General features: G+C 38.1%; 1 protein-coding gene across 1 annotated transcript; it reads left to right on the top strand.

Moving 5' to 3' along the window:
* Positions 1-688: 688 nt before the first annotated feature.
* LOC121381073 lies at positions 689-18,566 on the top strand. Its single transcript, XM_041510204.1, has 4 exons — positions 689-928; positions 8,760-8,823; positions 15,881-15,967; positions 17,699-18,566. Exons 1-4 carry the CDS (start codon positions 689-691, stop codon positions 18,142-18,144), a joined length of 837 nt encoding a protein of 278 aa, XP_041366138.1. The 3' UTR covers positions 18,145-18,566.
* The last annotated feature ends 410 nt before the right edge of the window (positions 18,567-18,976 follow it).

The raw sequence follows: 18,976 nt of genomic DNA, 5'->3' as shown, positions 1-18,976 counted from the left end.
GGGTACAATTTCGAGCAAATCAACCCCTCCAGCCCCCATATGTTTTTTTTCTTCTAAATTATAATTAGGCCTAATAAATCATATCTGAGTTAAACAAAAATGCCCGAATCTGTATAGGGTGTTTATTCATATTAGTATTACTACCAAACAGCTATATAGGTTAACGTTGGTTTAAAAACGCAGTTTACATGGACTATAACTAATATTGTGTGTAGAATGACAGAAAAAAAAAAACATGGTGAAAAGGTTTCATTTTGCTTGAATATCTTTATTGTTTCTTCCCGAATTATTTGTTCCAGCCTTGGGGACAGTTGCCCCACTCCCACCCCGTCCAGGGCCGTACCCTGATCAAAATCCTAGGGGGGGAGGGGGGGGGGGGGGGGCACTATGTTTTATAAACGAATGAAACACAATAGCCTAAAAATTAAACTCTGAGATGTGTATGCTATTTTCTGGAGTAAAAAAAAAAGGTGAGATTCTCGTACACTTATGTAAATGACTATGACGGGGAATCTGAAATGAGGTACTGCAATGAGGACACCAAACTGCGTAGCTACAGAATCAACACAGGTGCGTGACGTAGGGTGTGGCGTCTTTATTGAAACTTGTTTGAGGCAGGTGATTCCCCGCTGTACTGTGACCGCACCAAACCGTGTAGCTCCAGATCGACAAACGAGCACAACGTAGAATGACGTCTTTATTCACTTCTCGCTGTCGTTCAGCTGCCGGTGTTCTTATCTTTCTCAACGTAGCTGCAGGTGTAGTGGCAATCACTTTCGTTGTTTTAGCGATCCGTGCAAAGCCAGTGGATGAGAACTACTTGATGTGTCTCTCGTGTAGGAGCTGCGAAAAGACTGGAATCGGATCGCTCCGAGAGGGAGAGGTTTGTGTGAGAAACACCAATGAACTAAAAAGCGTTTTAAAACAGGTAACGTGTTTCTTGAAAGTCGTAGACTTAGGTTGTTTACAATTTTATCCGTGATCAATAATTAGGAATTATGGTTTATCTCCCCACTTTAAACTAAAGGTCCCTGTGTGTTTGTTAAAATAGTACATCTGTATATATAAAGTAAAAGTAGGTTTTGTTTAACGACGCCTCTAGAGCACATTGAGATTTATCTGATCATTGGCTATTGGACGTCAAACATATTGTCATTCTGACATATTTCTTTAGAGGAAACCCGCTGCCGCCACATGCTACTCTTTCCGATAAGCAGCAAGGGGTCTTTTATATGTACTTTCCCAGACAGGACAGCACATACCACGGCCTTTGATGAACCAGCTGTGGACCACTGGTTTGAACGGAAAATAGCCCAAACTGCAAATGGGTCTACTGAGAAGGATCAATCCGATGACCGACCGCTTCAAAGGATATATATATATATGTGTGTGTGTGTGTGTAGTCAAACCTGTCTTTAGCTGTCACACAAGGGAGTAGATAAAAGTGGCCGCTTAAGAGAGGTGCCCGCTGATTACATGTTGTCATAAATATAGTCTTTAAAACATCTGTTGTTGTTTCTTGTTTTACCGTCTGTACTGCTAATCAACGGATGTGTGCTTCACAGTTGACTATAAAACAACTGTTTTAATGTCGTCTCCTCCAGAAATAATGCAAATGGAATGTATTAAATTAATCGTTCTCAACAAATTTGTTTTCCTTTTCCATTTAATTATTTAATTGCTATTTCATGCGGTGTACTGTCCTAATAAGTGAATCTACACATGTCAAGCGTAGCCTGCCCAGAGGCAATTAGATGCAGCCTAGAGTCATACTTTCTTAATTGATACACAGTAGAAATGTCGGAGTGTGTGTGTGTGTGTGTGTGTGTGTGTGTGTGTGTGTGTGTGCGTGTGTGTGTGCATTGTGTACCACTATGTTTCTGTACGTAATGACTTCAGGGCTCCGTTCCACGAAGCGATCTTAGCACTATTATCGCCGTAAATACCTACCATCGCGACTCGCCAGCCCGTTTCACGACACGTCGTAGCTTACTATTGTCGTAAATTAATGTGAAAATTTACAATAGGTACGAGGCAGTTCTAAGCCACTAACATAGCTGACAAATGGCAGTTAAATGATGATTTGGTCATTTTCTAAGAAGGAAACTAATTTTTTGTATAAAAATGGATCTAATATAGAGGAAATAACTTTTATAAAACTTGGCGTTCGGTGAAAAAAACATTCTAGGCCATAGACTTTCACACGAAAATACGGGAGATAACTCTCATGTCTTATGCATTCGGCAATTATCGCTCATCAAATAAACTGACAAAGCTACTTCATGGATTTCCGATACCAATGAATACACCTAAGATGTTCCGAAAAGTCGGTAACCAATTCATTATTTAACTAATTCGTATTTTTTTGTAAATAATATTTTAATCATTAAAGGGGCACATACGACTATCGTAAAGTTGCTTTGTGGAACGGATATAAAGTTTACAGTGCCAGTTGTAAAATTTACCGACCACACTAGAATTAAGATTAGCCACAATTCTTTCGTGGAACGGGGCCCTTTAATGATTAAAATATTATTAGGGTCGGCGCTACTGTTGGTCAGGGAGGTGGAGTTAGGGTTGGTGCTAGCGTTGGTCAGGGAGGTGGAGTTAGGGTCAGTGCTAGTCATGGGGTGTTGGTCAGAAATGTGGAGACAGGGTCGGTGCTAGCTTCGGGATGTTGGTCAGGGAGGTGGATTTAGGGTCGGTGCTAGTGTTGGGGTGTTGGTCAGGGAGGTGGAGTTAGGGTCTGTGCTAGCATAGGTCAGGGACGAGGAGTTAGGGTCGGTGCTAGCATTGGTCAGTGAGGTGGAGTTAGGGTCGGTGCTAGAGTTGGGGTGTTGGTCAGGGAGGTGGACTTAGGGTCAGTACTTCCGTTGGTCAGAGAGGTGGAATTAGGGTCGGTGCTAGTGTTGGGGTGTCGGTCAGGGAGGTGGATTTATGGTCGGTGCTAGTGTTGGGGTGTTGGTCAGGGAGGTGGACTTAGGGTCAGTGCTTCCATTTGTCAGAGAGGTGGAGTTAGGGTCGGTGCTAGTGTTGGGTTGTTGGTCAGGGAGGTGGAGTTAGGGTCGGTGCTAGTGTTGGGGTGTTGGTCAGGGAGGTGGAGTTAGGGTCGGTGCTTGCGTTGCGATGTCGGTAAGGGAGGTTGATTTAGGGTCGGTGCTAGTGTTGTGGTGTTGGTCAGGGAGGAGGAGTTAGGGTCGGTTCTAGCGTTGGGGTGTTGGTCAGGGAGGTGGAGTTAGGGTCGGTGCTAGTGTTGGTCAGGGAGGTGGACTTAGGGTCAGTGCTTCCGTTGGTCAGAGAGGTGGAGTTAGGGTCAGAGCTAGTGTTGGGTTTTTGGTCAGGGAGGTGGAGTTAGGGTCGGTGCTAGTGTTTGGTGTTGGGGTGTTGGTCAGGGTGGTGGAGTTAGGGTCGGTGCTAGCGTTGGGATGTTGGTAAGGGAGGTGGATTTAGGGTCGGTGCTTGTGTTGGGGTGTTGGTCAGGGAGGTGGAGTTAGGGTCGGTGCTAGCGTTCGGATGTTGTTCAGGGAGGTGGATTTAGGGTCGGTGCTAGTGTTGGGGTGTTTGTGAGGGAGGTGGAGTTAGGGTTGGTGCTAGTGTTGGGGTGTTGGTCAGGGAGGTTGAGTTAGGGTCGGTGCTAGTGTTGGGGTGATTGTCAGGGAGGTGTAGTTAGGGTCGGTGCTAGTGTTGGGGTGTTGGTCAGGGAGGTGGAGTTATGGTCGGTGCTAGCATTGGTCAGGGAGGTGGAGTTAGGGTCGGTGCTAGTGTTGGGGTGTTGGTCAGGGAGGTGGAGTTAGGGTCGGTGCTAGCATTGTGATGTTGGTAAGGGAGGTGGATTTAGGGTCGGTGCTAGAGTTGGGGTGTTGGTCAGGGAGGTGGACTTAGGGTCAGTACTTCCGTTGGTCAGAGAGGTGGAATTAGGGTCGGTGCTAGTGTTGGGGTGTCGGTCAGGGAGGTGGATTTATGGTCGGTGCTAGTGTTGGGGTGTTGGTCAGGGAGGTGGACTTAGGGTCAGTGCTTCCATTTGTCTGAGAGGTGGAGTTAGGGTCGGTGCTAGTGTTGGGGTGTTTGTGAGGGAGGTGGATTTAGGGTCGGTGCTAGCGTTGTTCAGGGAGGTGGAGTTAGTGTCGGTGCTAGTGTTGGGTGTTTGTGACGGTACATTCTCTTAAATTTGTTTCGCCTGTGGCGATTTTAATTGTGTTAGAGGGCCGTGTGCAGTTTATTGCCCGTAGCCCAGATGGGCAACTTGTTACGTAAGACTTCTGCGCGACCGTCCTCGATCGGTACGCCTAATACACACCCTCGGCCAGCTGCGGAGGCCATGTGGCTAGTAGTTACGTAATATCTCCGGTAGTGCTGTTTATGGCCAGGAGATTGCTCGCGGTTGGCGACAGCCAGACTGACGATCAGAGAGAAATATACCGACTCTATTAAATGTAGAATATGAGATGATACGTGAGGTACCGCCTTGTTCCCCCAGGCCAATTCTGATTTTGGAATAAATAGCTAGGATTTAGAGATATCTAGGAGAACGAATTAGGAAGCTTCCTGGGAACGTTAGTCCGTTTGGACTTTGGTAAATATCATTTCTGCTCTGTGTATAACCTTGATGTGATTGATGTGACTTTAAATATTTTAATACTGTATTATACCAATATTCTTTAGACAGTGTCTTCGGTCATCTGACGAAGTAAATCGTAGACTTTTTGTTCTAACATTATATGAGTATTTGGTAATATAAAGCTTAGCCAGTCATCCTAGAAGACCCTAGGTAAACTGTAGGTTATTGTCTTTATTGTGATAGGTACCAGTATTAATTTTGTGTTACAGATTACTGAAAGAGTAGTTAAGGGTTAATTAAAAATTAACCCGTTAGGAATAGAGCTGTAATTCCTGTATTAATTAAGTTCCCCAAGAAGCGTTTCTCAATTATCACACGTTACTGAACGAGTAGTAGGGTTAACTAAAAATAAACCAGTTAGGAATGGTGTTGTAATTCCTTTATTAATTAACTTCTCCTGTAAGCGTTTCTCAAGTATCACACGTGTGGATGTGGTGTAACGGTGAAGTGATTCGCATATTGTGTAACTAGACACCTAGAGATTAACTAATTAAGTGATCCGTTCTGGGTTGTTATTATTGCTGTTATTAATTTACTACTACGGCTGTACATTTGTCAGCGTAGGATAATACAGATTCCAAAGTGTATTGTGTTTTTGTTGTGTTTCTAGAGAACTACGTGCTATATTAATATATACTTTATATAAGATCGTATCTCTGATCATACCTAGAGACGAGCCATACTAGGGTTTAACAGCCTGTTACAGAGAGATCTAATAGATATACAGTTAGGAGAGATATTTTGATAATCGTGTTTTATTCAGTTACGGGTATTATAGAATCCCCGTGACAGTGTTGGTCAGGGATGTGGAGTTAGTGTCGGTACTAGCATTAGGATGTTGGTCAGGGAGGTTTCTAAAATGATTTTCCAGGTTATCAATAAGGCCTATTGTATAAACATAAACATCACAGTGCTAAAGGACGCTTGAACTAGATAGGTCATGACTACTGACACAATGACGTCAACAGCTGGATAATCGGATATTTCTCCTTTTGGGTCCATTTCGGTCTTTCGTCGGATCCCCTATTCTACAAACATAAACGTAACAATGTTAAAGGGCACTTGACCTAGATAGCTGCTGACCACTGACAAAATGACGTCATTACCTCCAGCTACATACTCATATTTCTCGGGATCAGGGCTGTGTTCAGCCAGACCGAAGGAAGGAAATATTTTATTTAAGGACGCACTCAACACATTTTATTTACGGTTATATGGCGTCAGACATATGGTTAAGAACCACACAGATATTGAGAGAGGAAACCCACTGTCGCCACTTCATGGGGTACTCTTTTCGATTAGCAGCAAGGGATCTTTTATATGCACCATCCCACAGACAAGGTAGTACATACCACGACATTTGATATACCAGTCGTGGTGCACTGGCTGGAACGGGAAATATCCCAATGGGCCCACCGACAGGGGTCGATCCCAGACCGACCGCCCATCGAACGAGCGCTTTACCATTGGGCTACGTCTCGCCCCCTGCCAGACCGACCATAAAAACATCCGCTAGACTGGTTTATGCGCTTCGCGGTAAACCAAATGACCACGTCGGGAACCAATCAAATAGTTCACGAACCTTAGCGAAATCTTTGCTGGCTGAACTTAGAGCTATTTTTCTCTTGGAATACAAATTCGTAGCGCATGCGCATATATAATGTATTCACGGTATGGATTATTATTTTTCTTTTCTTTACTACTACTACTACTACTACAGGAGCGTGTGCAGACGGAGAGTTTCATCATGATTTCTGCGATAAAAGATCCCTTCAAACTAATGGGAAAATGTAGCTAATTTCCTCTCTAAGACTATAATATGTCAAAATTACCAAATGTTTGACATCCAATAGCATACGAATAATAAATCAATGTGCTCTAGTGGTGTCGTTAAAGAAAACAAACTAATTCTTCTATCGAATGGAGGGGATATGTCATTGACGGACGTATTCATATGTTATCCTTAGAAAGCACAGTTCTGTCTAATAGTGTTGAGTAAACAAAATAAACCGGTCTTTACGTGTTCGTCATTGTCACACACTTTTCTTTTGAAGCTATTACCTAGCGTGAATTATAGCCGACAAACAGCTGGTGATTAAATCAGAAATAAAGAGTCTTTGTAAATTATCTGACATGAAACAGTTCGAGTTTGATAAATTTTGTGAAAGGTGCAGTCTCTCTCTCTCTCTCTCTCTCTCTCTCTCTCTGTACAGACCAGCTAATTAATACAAACTAATTCCCCGGGAATGATTACGAATGCTAATTTAGTGGGGTTTATTCTCTTCAGTAGTTGAAAGATCAGTGCACACAATGACATGATATTATGAGTAACTCTTTGCCACTATTGTTATTTCCTGATAAAGATGATGATTATAAAATTATATAGAATATCAGGATACTTCGTTTTGATATCGTGGCTATTTGGCAAGGTTTAGATAACGGTGTAACAGGTGAATAATTCACAGAATGAAAAGAGTCAAACGGCGAAAATAAAGCGTGTGTGCGTAATTCGTGGTGGTCGCTAGACGCATATTTGTATGATATCGTAGTTTTAAGATTTTTTTTATATTTGAAATGAAATGTACATAGGAAGGAAATGTTTTATTAAACGAAACACGCAACACATTTTATCTATGGTTATATGGCGTCAGATTTATGGTTAAGGACCACACAGATATTGAGAGAGGAAACCCACTGTCGCCACTTCATGGGCTACTCTTTTCGATTAGCAGCAAGGGATCCTTTATATGCACTGTGACGATTTAGGGGCAAAAGGGAGGTTATAAATATCTACAGGTAGCGTTGTGGTTTTCTCTCCCCGTCAAACCACACACCAGCAGTTTAACAATAATTCTGAGTGGATAGAATAACGCACTCGCTGTTTATAATTATATTACATTTATTGGTTATAATGATTAACAGTAGAATTATAAAGCAACTCGTAGTCCAGTATAAAAACGTAGTCTACGGAGAAATAAAAATAAACCACTGAAGGCCTAAATTGTAAATGATAATAATTAATTTCCTCAGGTCTCACCTGGACAATGTATCGTTTTCTTTATAAAATCAATGCTTACATTTATATGAATTGATTCACGGCCCTGCCGGTAACACAGGTACCCCCAAACAGAAATCCCTAATACAAATACTATACTTACATATACTCTTTAGTATATAACGTTACTATAACATATCTGACGTTAATGCTTGGGAATACCTGTGGCCAGTAACAACAGCTGTTTTCTATTTACTTTCCAAACCGTCGACCCCAAAAGTTAGTGACGTTATTGGAGGGGGGGGGGGGGGGGAGGCATTCGATTTTAAGGAGTTGGTGGTACTTAACGCACACTAGTAATTAAAGTCCAGAATATGCTAGGTCGAGGTGGCAATCGGTCTTCACCCCCCACCCCACCCCCCACCCCCCTCCCTTCTTGCTTTCCTCTGACTACGAGCCCGAATCATGCAGTGCACATCGTGTTTCTTCCGTTCATGCTTGTATAAAGCACACAAATACTTGTGATCAAATCTCGGATAAATGAACATAAATTACTGTCGTGACGTGGCTGTATTATGAAGAAGACTTGCGATCAAATCTCGGATAAATGAACGTAAATTACTGTCGTGACGTGGCTGTATTATGGAGAAGACTTGTGATCAAATCTCTGATAAATGAACGTAAATTACTGTCGTGACGTGGCTGTCTTATGGAGAAGACCTGCTACGTTGTATGACTTGTGCTTCATCCATGTGTTGGCTTTTTTAAACCAATACAATATGTGTCAATCAAACTTTCATGTAATACTAATACATGAATACATGTGATTAACGCGACTCTACTGAAGATAGCATGAGTTAATTTCAGATTATTTGATGCAAATTAACTGTTGTTTTCTATTATACGTTTTAAAAGCTAATAATATTTAAAATAAAATATGTATGCCGACAGAAATACGAATACTGATAATGTGTATTTGTTTTAACTTAAAATGGACTAAGCTTTAAAAGAGTGTTTCATTATCTATTAAACCTGACGGAATATTGATGTGCATATATATGTCAGGGTAAATCAAAATAAACGCAATGCGTAGGAATGCTGTAATTCAAAAAATTAAAATCCCTGTTTAGTATACATATTTTTCAGATGTACCTGTCCGAACTAGACGAACACAAACGTTCAGTACCTAAGACGCCTAAAACAAAGATTGGTAAGCTGAAGGCAGACGACATAGAGGAGGATGGTGGTGGTGCACTTTATAATGCTCTTTAAATTTCATCTTTCCATTTAATTAGAAATCTAAATGATACTGTTATTTGTTTAATGAATCTTGTTATGGTTAACAGACGCCTTTGCATACAACTCTAATAATAAATCAGTTTATCAGAATGAAAGCATTTACTGGGGGTAACAACTCTGATATAACAATAAATATTATCTTAAATAAATCCATCTGTCATTGAAAACAACCCAGATATAACAATGATCTGTTATAATAACTATATCTGTCAGTGGAAACAACCTAAATATAACAATGTTCTGTTATAATAACTATATCTGTCAGTGGAAACAACCCAAATATAACAATGTTCTGTTATAATAACTATATCTGTCAGTGGAAATAACCCAGATATAACAATGATCTGTTATAATAACTATATCTGTCAGTGGAAATAACCCAGATATAACAATGATCTGTTATAATAACTATATCTGTCAGTGGAAACAACCCAGATATAACAATGATCTGTTATAATAACTATATCTGTCAGTGGAAACAACCAAATATAACAATGATCTGTTATAATAACTATATCTGTCAGTGGAAACAACCCAGATATAACAATGATCTGTTATAATAACTATATCTGTCAGTGGAAATAACCCAGATATAACAATGATCTGTTATAATAACTATATCTGTCGGTGGAAACAACCCAGATATAACACTGATCTGTTATAATAACTATATCTGTCAGTGGAAACAACCTAAATATAACAATGATCTGTTATAATAACTATATATGTCAGTGGAAACAACCCAAATATAACAATGTTCTGTTATAATAACTATATCTGTCAGTGGAAACAACCCAGATATAACAATGATCTGTTATAATAACTATATCTGTCGGTGGAAACAACCCAGATATAACACTGATCTGTTATAATAACTATATCTGTCAGTGGAAACAACCCAGATATAACAATGATCTGTTATAATATCTATATCTGTCAGTGGAAACAACCAAATATAACAATGATCTGTTATAATAACTATATCTGTCAGTGGAAACAACCCAGATATAACAATGATCTGTTATAATAACTATATCTGTCAGTGGAAATAACCCAGATATAACAATGATCTGTTATAATAACTATATCTGTCGGTGGAAACAACCCAGATATAACAATGAACTGTTATAATAACTATATCTGTCGGTGGAAACAACCAAATATAATAATGTTCTGTTATAATAACTATATCTGTCAGTGGAAACAACCCTGATATAACAATGATATGTTATAATAACTATATCTGTCAGTGGAAACAACCCAGATATAACAATGATCTGTTATAATAACTATATCTGTCAGTGAAAACAACCCAGATATAACAATGATCTGTTATAATAACTATATCTGTCAGTGGAAACAACCCTGATATAACAATGATATGTTATAATAACTATATATGTCAGTGGAAATAACCCAGATATAACAATGATCTGTTATAATAACTATATCTGTCAGTGAAAACAACCCAGATATAACAATGATCTGTTATAATAACTATATCTGTCAGTGGAAACAACCCAGATATAACAATGATCTGTTATAATAACTATATCTGTCAGTGGAAACAACCCAGATATAACACTGATCTGTTATAATAACTATATCTGTCAGTGGAAACAACACAGATATAACAATGATATGTTATAATAACTATATCTGTCAGTGGAAACAACACAGATATAACAATGATATGTTATAATAACTATATCTGTCAGTGGAAACAACACAGATATAACAATGTTCTGTTATAATAACTATATCTGTCAGTGGAAACAACCCAGATATAACAATGTTCTGTTATAATAACTATATCTGTCAGTGGAAAAAACCCAGATATAACAATGTTCTGTTATAATAACTATATCTGTCAGTGGAAACAACACAGATATAACAATGTTCTGTTATAATAACTATATCTGTCAGTGGAAACAACCCAGATATAACAATGTTCTGTTATAATAACTATATCTGTCAGTGGAAACAACCCAAATATAACAATGTTCTGTTATAATAACTATATCTGTCAGTGGAAACAACCTAAACATAACAATGTTCTGTTATAATAACTATATCTGTCAGTGGAAACAACACAGAGATAACACTGATCTGTTATAATAACTATATCTGTCAGTGGAAACAACACAGATATAACACTGATCTGTTATAATAACTATATCTGTCAGTGGAAACAACACAGATATAACACTGATCTGTTATAATAACTATATCTGTCAGTGGAAACAACACAGATATAACACTGATCTGTTATAATAACTATATCTGTCAGTGGAAACAACACAGACATAACAATGTTCTGTTATAATAACTATATCTGTCAGTGGAAACAACACAGATATAACAATGATCTGTTATAATAACTATATCTGTCAGTGGAAACAACCCAGATATAACACTGATCTGTTATAATAACTATATCTGTCAGTGGAAACAACACAGATATAACACTGATCTGTTATAATAACTATATCTGTCAGTGGAAACAACCCTAATATAACACTGATCTGTTATAATAACTATATCTGTCAGTGGAAACAACCAAAATATAACACTGATCTGTTATAATAACTATATCTGTCAGTGAAAACAATCCAGATATAACAATGGTCTGTTATAATAACTATATCTGTCAGTGGAAACAACCCAGATATAACAATGATCTGTTATAATAAATATATCTGTCAGTGGAAACAACCCAAAGATAACAATGTTCTGTTATAATGAATGCACCTGTGAGTGAAACCAACCCAAATATAACAGTAATTTGCTATAATATATATATTATGAATACATCTGTTAGTGGCAATAACCTAAGTATAACAATGATCTGATATAATGAATATATTTGTCAGTGAAAACAACCCAAAAATATAACAGTGTTCTGTTATATTGAATATATCTTCCAATGGAAACAAACCAGATATAAAAGTTACTGCTATAATTAACGTATCTTCTAGTGGGAAGAACCGGAATATAACAATTGTCTGTTATAATGTTATAATGAATAAACCTATCGGTGGAAATAACCCAATTATAACAGTGATCTATTATAATGAAAACATGTCAGTAAAAACAACCAAAATAGAACAATTAAATAATATACTGAATATATCTGTCAATGGGAACAATACAAATATAACAATTATCTGTTATAATAAATATATCGCTGAGTGGTAACAACCCAAATAAAATACTGTTCAGTTATAAAGAATATATCTGTCATTGGGGAAAACCCAAATATAATAATAATCTGTTATAAGTATTACATGTCAGTGGAAACAATACAAATATAATAATTATCTTTTATATTGAATATATTTGTGGAAACGACCTAAATATAACAATATACAATGAATATGTCTGTGGGTGGAAACAACACAATTAATAAAACTATCTGTTATAATGATATATGTTATAATATTATAATTATTTGTTATAATGAATATATCTGTCAGTGGAAACAATTCATATATATCAATGACCTGTTATGATGAATATATCTGTCAATGGGAACAAACCAAATATTATACTGTTTGGTTATAATGAATATATCTGCCATTGGGAAGTACCCAAATATAACAATGATCTGTTATAATGATTATATCTGTCAGTGGAAACAACACAAATATAACTATTATCTATTATATGTCACAGACATCAACAGCCGTGGTATGTGCATATGAAAGATCACTTGCTGGTAATGGAAAAATGTAGCGGGTTTTCTCTCTAAGATTATATGTCAAAATATCAAATATTTCATATCCACAAGCCGATGATTAATAAATCAATGTGATCTAGTGATGGGAATTTTTTTTTTTTTTTTTTTTTTTTTTATTATTATTATTTTCGTCGCCTCTGCTGTGTCATCTTGTAAGAAAGGTTCTTGGCCGATTTAGCTGAAATTTGGTAGGTAGTTGGATACTTCGGGGGGATTGATTGTATTTAAAAATTATATGTATAGTGTAGTCAAAGAGAGAACTAGTGTTGTCAAAGACAGAACTAGTGTAGTCAAAGACAGAACTAGTGTAGACAGAACTAGTGTAGTCAAAGACGGAAATAGTGTAGTCCAAGACAGAACTAGTGTAGTCCAAGATAGAACTAGTGTAGTCCAAGACAGAACTAGTGTAGTCCAAGACAGAACTAGTGTAGACAGAACTAGTGTAGTCCAAGACAAAACTGGTGTAGTCCAAGACAGAACTACTGTAGTCCAAGACAGAACTGGTGTAGTCCAAGACAGAACTAATATAGTCAACAACAGAACTAGTGTAGTCCAAGACAGAACTGGTGTAGTCAAAGAAAGAACTAATGTAGTCCAAGACAGAACTGGAATAGTCCAAGACAGAACTACTGTAGTCCAAGACAGAACTGGTGTAGTCCAAGACAGAACTACTGTAGTCCAAGACAGAACTGGTGTAGTCAAAGACAGAACTAATGTAGTCCAAGACAGAACTGGAATAGTCCAAGACAGAACTACTGTAGTCCAAGACAGAACTGGTGTAGTCCAAGACAGAACTACTCTAGTCCAAGGCAGAACTACTGTAGCCCAAGACAGAACTGTTGTAGTCCATGACAGAACTACTGTAGTCCAAGACAGAACTACTGTAGTTCAGGACAAAACTGGTGTAGTTCAAGACAGAACTGGTGTAGTCCAAGACAGAACTACTGTAGTCGAAGACAGAACTGGTGTAGTCCAAGACAGAACTGGTGTAGTCCAAGACAGAACTACTGTAGTCAATGACAGAACTAGTGTAGTCCAAGACAGAACTGGTGTAGTCCAAGACAGAACTAATGTAGTCCAAGACAGAACTGGTGTAGTCCAAGACAGAGCTAATGTAGTTAACGACAGAACTAGTGTAGTCCAAGACAGTACTGTGGTCAACTACAGAACTAGTGTAGTCCAAGACAGAACTGGTGTAGTCAAAGACAGAACTACTGTAGTCCAAGACAGAACTACTGTAGTCCAGGACAAAACTGGTGTAGTTCAAGACAGAACTGGTGTAGTCCATGACAGAACTACTGTAGTCCAAGACAGAACTATTGTAGTCCAAGGCAGAACTGGTGTAGTCCAAGACAGAGCTAATGTAGTTAACGAGAGAACTAGTGTAGTCCAAGACAGTACTGTGGTCAACGACAGAACTAGTGTAGTCCAAGACAGAACTGGTGTAGTCAAAGACAGAACTACTGTAGTCCAAGACAGAACTACTGTAGTTCAGGACAAAACTGGTGTAGTTCAAGACAGAACTGGTGTAGTCCATGACAGAACTACTGTAGTCCAAGACAGAACTGGTGTAGTCGAAGACAGAACTACTGTAGTCGAGGACAGAACTGGTGTAGTCCAAGACAGAACTGGTGTAGTCCAAGACAGAACTACTGTAGTCATGGACAGAACTAGTGTAGTCCAAGACAGAACTGGTGTAGTCCACGACAGAACTAATGTAGTCCAAGACAGAACTGGTGTAGTCCAAGACAGAGCTAATGTAGTTAATGACAGAACTAGTGTAGTCCAAGACAGTACTGTGGTCAACGACAGAACTAGTGTAGTCCAAGACAGTACTGTGGTCAACGACAGAACTAGTGTAGTCCAAGACAGAACTGGTGTAGTCAAAGACAGAACTAGTGTAGTCCAAGACAGTACTAATGTAGTCAACGGCAGAACTAGTTTAGTCCAAGACAGAACTGGTGTAGTCAACGACAGAACTAGTTTAGTCCAAGACAGAACTGGTGTAGTCAACGACAGAACTGGTGTTGTCCAAGACAGAACTAATGTAGTCAACGACAGAACTAGTGTAGTCCAAGACAGAACTGGTGTAGTCAAAGACAGAACTAGTGTAGTCAAAGACAGAACTAATATAGTCAAAGACAGAACTAGTGTCGTCCAAGACAGAACTGGTGTAGTCAACGACAGAACTAGTTTAGTCCAAGACAGAACTGGTGTAGTCCACGACAGAACTGGTGTAGTCCAAGACAGAACTAATGTAGTCAACGACAGAACTAGTGTAGTCCAAGACAGAACTGGTGTAGTCAAAGACAGAACTGGTGTAGTCCAAGACAGTACTAATGTAGTCAATGACAGAATTAGTGTAGTCCAAGACAGAACTAGTGTAGTCAAAGACAGAACTAATATAGTCAAAAACAGAACTAGTGTAGTCCAAGACAGAACTGGTGTAGTCAAAGACAGAACTAATATAGTCAAAAACAGAACTAGTGTAGTCCAAGACAGAACTGGTGTAGTCAAAAACAGAACTGGTGTAGTCAAAGACGCTTCCTGGGCCCGTGTTTATAAAACTTAAAGTCTAGACTTTAATCAAGTCCAGACTAACGTAATGCTATTTGAATGGCGTTGCCATGACGTTAAAGTCTGGACTTTATTAAAGTCTAGACTTTAAGGTTGATAAGCACGGGGCCAGGTCTCAAACTTACCAGCTAATCCTCCAATTTCCCCCCAGTTTGCTTTACGGATGAGGGGTTGTGATATTATTGTATCCATGGTGTGTATGCTGTGTTTAAGCCACATGTATTACTGTCGTCATCTGTAGTATCTGACTGCGTAGTACACCCTTTTAAAGGGACTGTCATGAATTTGTAGCACTTGTTACATGTTTCGGAGTATTAGAACACTTTAGGCAACTAAAAGTACACATTAAAACACATTCTTGTTTTAAATACCACTGTCTATATATCCAATGTATTTGTGGTCGTATATTAATGTTTGTAGCAGTCAGTTTTCATTTTACTTCATGATAATTATATCTTCGTACAATCAAGGTAGTTTGGGCTACTACAAAAAACAAGATGGCAAAAATACGTTGTTTATTTTAATACGTCTAAAAAGGAACATATATCTTTAATATGCAATTTTAGTCATCAAAAAGGGCTATGTTAGTCAGCAAAGGAAGCGAACTCGGGAAAGTCCCTTTAATTCTGTTTATTGGATTGTTTTTTTCTAGATAGAAAGAGACTGCCCAGTGTGCAATTTCTAAGTGCTATCAAACCAGTTATTCACTTGCAAGGTCTGAATCCAGATCTACAACAAGGTATGCTACCCAGCCGAATAAGTTATAATGAACACTGTGTAATACTACTACCAACAATAGCGTCGCCATTTGTGAGTATAGTGTGGAAGGAGAAATAATCCAGTGTGCTCCAACGAACTGAAATCAAAGCAAATCTATTTTAATGATACCTCTGTACATAATTAACTATAACTATCTGAGCCCCCTTCCACGAAGCGATCTTAGCGATAAGATCATCTTAGGTGCAGGGCGAGACGTAGCCCAGTGGTAAAGCGATCGGTCTGGGATCGATCCCCGTCAGTGGTCTCACTGGGCCATTTGTCGCTCCAGCTAGTGCACCACGACTGGTACATCAAAGGCCCTGCTATGTGCTATCCTGTCTATGGGATGGTGCATATAAAAGATCCCTTGCTGCCAATCGAAAAAAGTAACCCATGAAGTGGCGACAGCGGGTTTCCTCCTGCAATACCTGTGTGGTCATTAACCATATGTCTGACGTCATATAACCGTAAAGAAAATGTGCTGAGGGCGTCATTAAATAAAACATTTCCTTCCTTCATATTAGGTGCAAAGGTAATAAGATATAAGCATGAACATAAGTTGAAATGAAATGAATTGAAATGCTTATCTTGATATATTTTCCATAAATATTATTTTTAAAAGTACCAGGTATTATGAGAAAAACAAATATGCATTATAATAATGATCTAGGTTATTGACGTGACATGATAACAATTTTCTGTTTGGGTTTTATCCAATATCAAGGTGGGTTTGATCACAATTATTGAAAAGTTTTACAAAACTAAGGCCAGATGAGTGGATATTTTCTACAGACAAAACATGATAGTGGTTTATGGGAGTGTACTGTCATGACCTTGTCAAAGATTCATTTGGACTATGCCTTGTGCAGAGATACTAATTTTGTCATTCAGATTTATTGAAATAAATCATGTACTAGTATATATTAAACACCAATGGTATTTTTAGAAGTACCTAGGTAATATTTGAAAAAACCCCAAAACAAACAACCAACAACAACAACCGTAGCATATATATTATAATAGTGAGTCATGTCATCATCATGAATGATCAAACGTAGCCTATAAAGGTTTTCAGAAATCCTCTACTATTTATACATTGGTACAATGCACATCCACTGAGATAACGTGTGTGTTTTCAAAAAGTCTCTACTATTTATACATTGGTACAATGCACATCCACTAAGGTAACGTGTTTTCAAAACCTGGTATTTGTAATTCCTATACCTGTGACTGAACGTGTATTTTCAATAAATTATGATAATGAGGAGGCGTTTTGTCAAATCCTTCTGTGTACATTGTGTAATATGCAAGTGTTCTAAATGTATTTTATATAAATAGAGAGCTCAGTTTAGCATGCGATACTCATGTGCATGAAAACAAATTGGTAAAATTTAATAAAAATTCCAAAACATTCATGTCCAAAATTAGTATATTTCCCATGCTTCGATTTTGGTAGACTTTTTAGTATGTTATATAGAATTGGTTGCTTTGTATAAAAAAATACTAAAGAAAAATATGTTGCTATTTTGCCCGGGTGCTTCACAGATTGACTGGACTAATATTGCTATCTCCCAGATAGGAATGATACGTCTCGATAATGCACATTTCAAATATATTCCTTCTGTGTACATGTTTATATGTGCTGCCCTCAAACGTATAACCCCTTTCGTGTAGGAGCAGTATATCTTTTGACAATAGTTTCTTATTTCAGATGAAAAATCGCTTTTGAATGACACCTCAGTACGAGTGATCCGGAGTTGGAATGAAAACAAAGAATCCCCCGTCATTCTGATAAAGTACGCCATGGGGTACGAAACCGGCGCCATTACGATCCCAACAAGAGGTGTGTACAGAGTGTACGTGCACTTGACCTTCGCCGATAGGGACAGCGGTCAACCCGGCGGCGGCGGCGACGGACAGACGTACGAGCAGCACGTGGTCAGGTACAACGCCAGGGACAGCACGGAGGAGGACCTGGTGAGCAGCAGCAAGTCGCAGTGCGACGCCTGCAAGAATCCCTACAAGCAATATCCCACCTACAGCAGCACAGTGGTGTTTCTGAACCCCGGAGACACGGTCTACGTGAAAGCTAATCATTTGAAGCGTTTGATGAAAGACAGCGATAAACATTATTTTGGGGTATATCTGATCTGGTAACTAAGATCAGACAGACTTCCTCTTTACTAACCACTATACTTCTGTCCTGGATGCATAGCTAAGATAACCGAGACATGTACAGCATGCTTGAACCTTAATTAGAGATAAGCAGGATTCTAACTGATATATTACTTCCCAAGTCTGTGGATCGACTAACTAATGAAAAAAATATATGCCAAATTTGGTCTGGTGGTACATATTTTGGCCCCAAGATTAAGTTAGAGTAGATTAAAATTTACAAAATATATATTACAATTTTATTACAGAACGACACTTTTGAAAAATGTACATGTGTGTACATGTTGAAAACTTATATTAATACGAAGCTTACTGATCAATACTTACAATCATGGTATATGTATATTGATAACTCATCCAAAGCTTCAAATTATAAATTATTTTTTAAAATGCTTTTGAATTTGAGACATACATCATAATTATAGAGAGAAAACATTGGTGTCCATTATTATGCTTCAGATTATCAAACCATAATCTTCTAATTGAAACGGGCAGATGGAAAAATGTACCACTACAAAATAGAATATGTCCATGTGTAATAATTACGATATCGGAGATGAGGTTAATTGTATATTTACATGTATGTTTTTCAAGAATGAAAGAAAGCGTTACTTACCATCTTTTTGTCAGTCTAAACCAAATATATATAAATTTGATAAATTATTCAAAACTAAGAAAGTTGGTGTCCTTAGAACACTTTCTATAGTCTAATTATGAATATTTTCAAATCCTCTTGCTGATATTCTGTGTATTTTTTTGTATTTATGTATTTATTGTACTTATTAGTATGTATTAATAATTATCTGCCCTGGTT

This window comes from Gigantopelta aegis, chromosome 1 (genome assembly GCF_016097555.1).
Source record: "Gigantopelta aegis isolate Gae_Host chromosome 1, Gae_host_genome, whole genome shotgun sequence".
NCBI lineage: Eukaryota > Metazoa > Mollusca > Gastropoda > Neomphalida > Peltospiridae > Gigantopelta > Gigantopelta aegis.
Note: the sequence above shows the minus strand (reverse complement) of the source record. Positions and strands in the feature narration are given on the sequence as shown.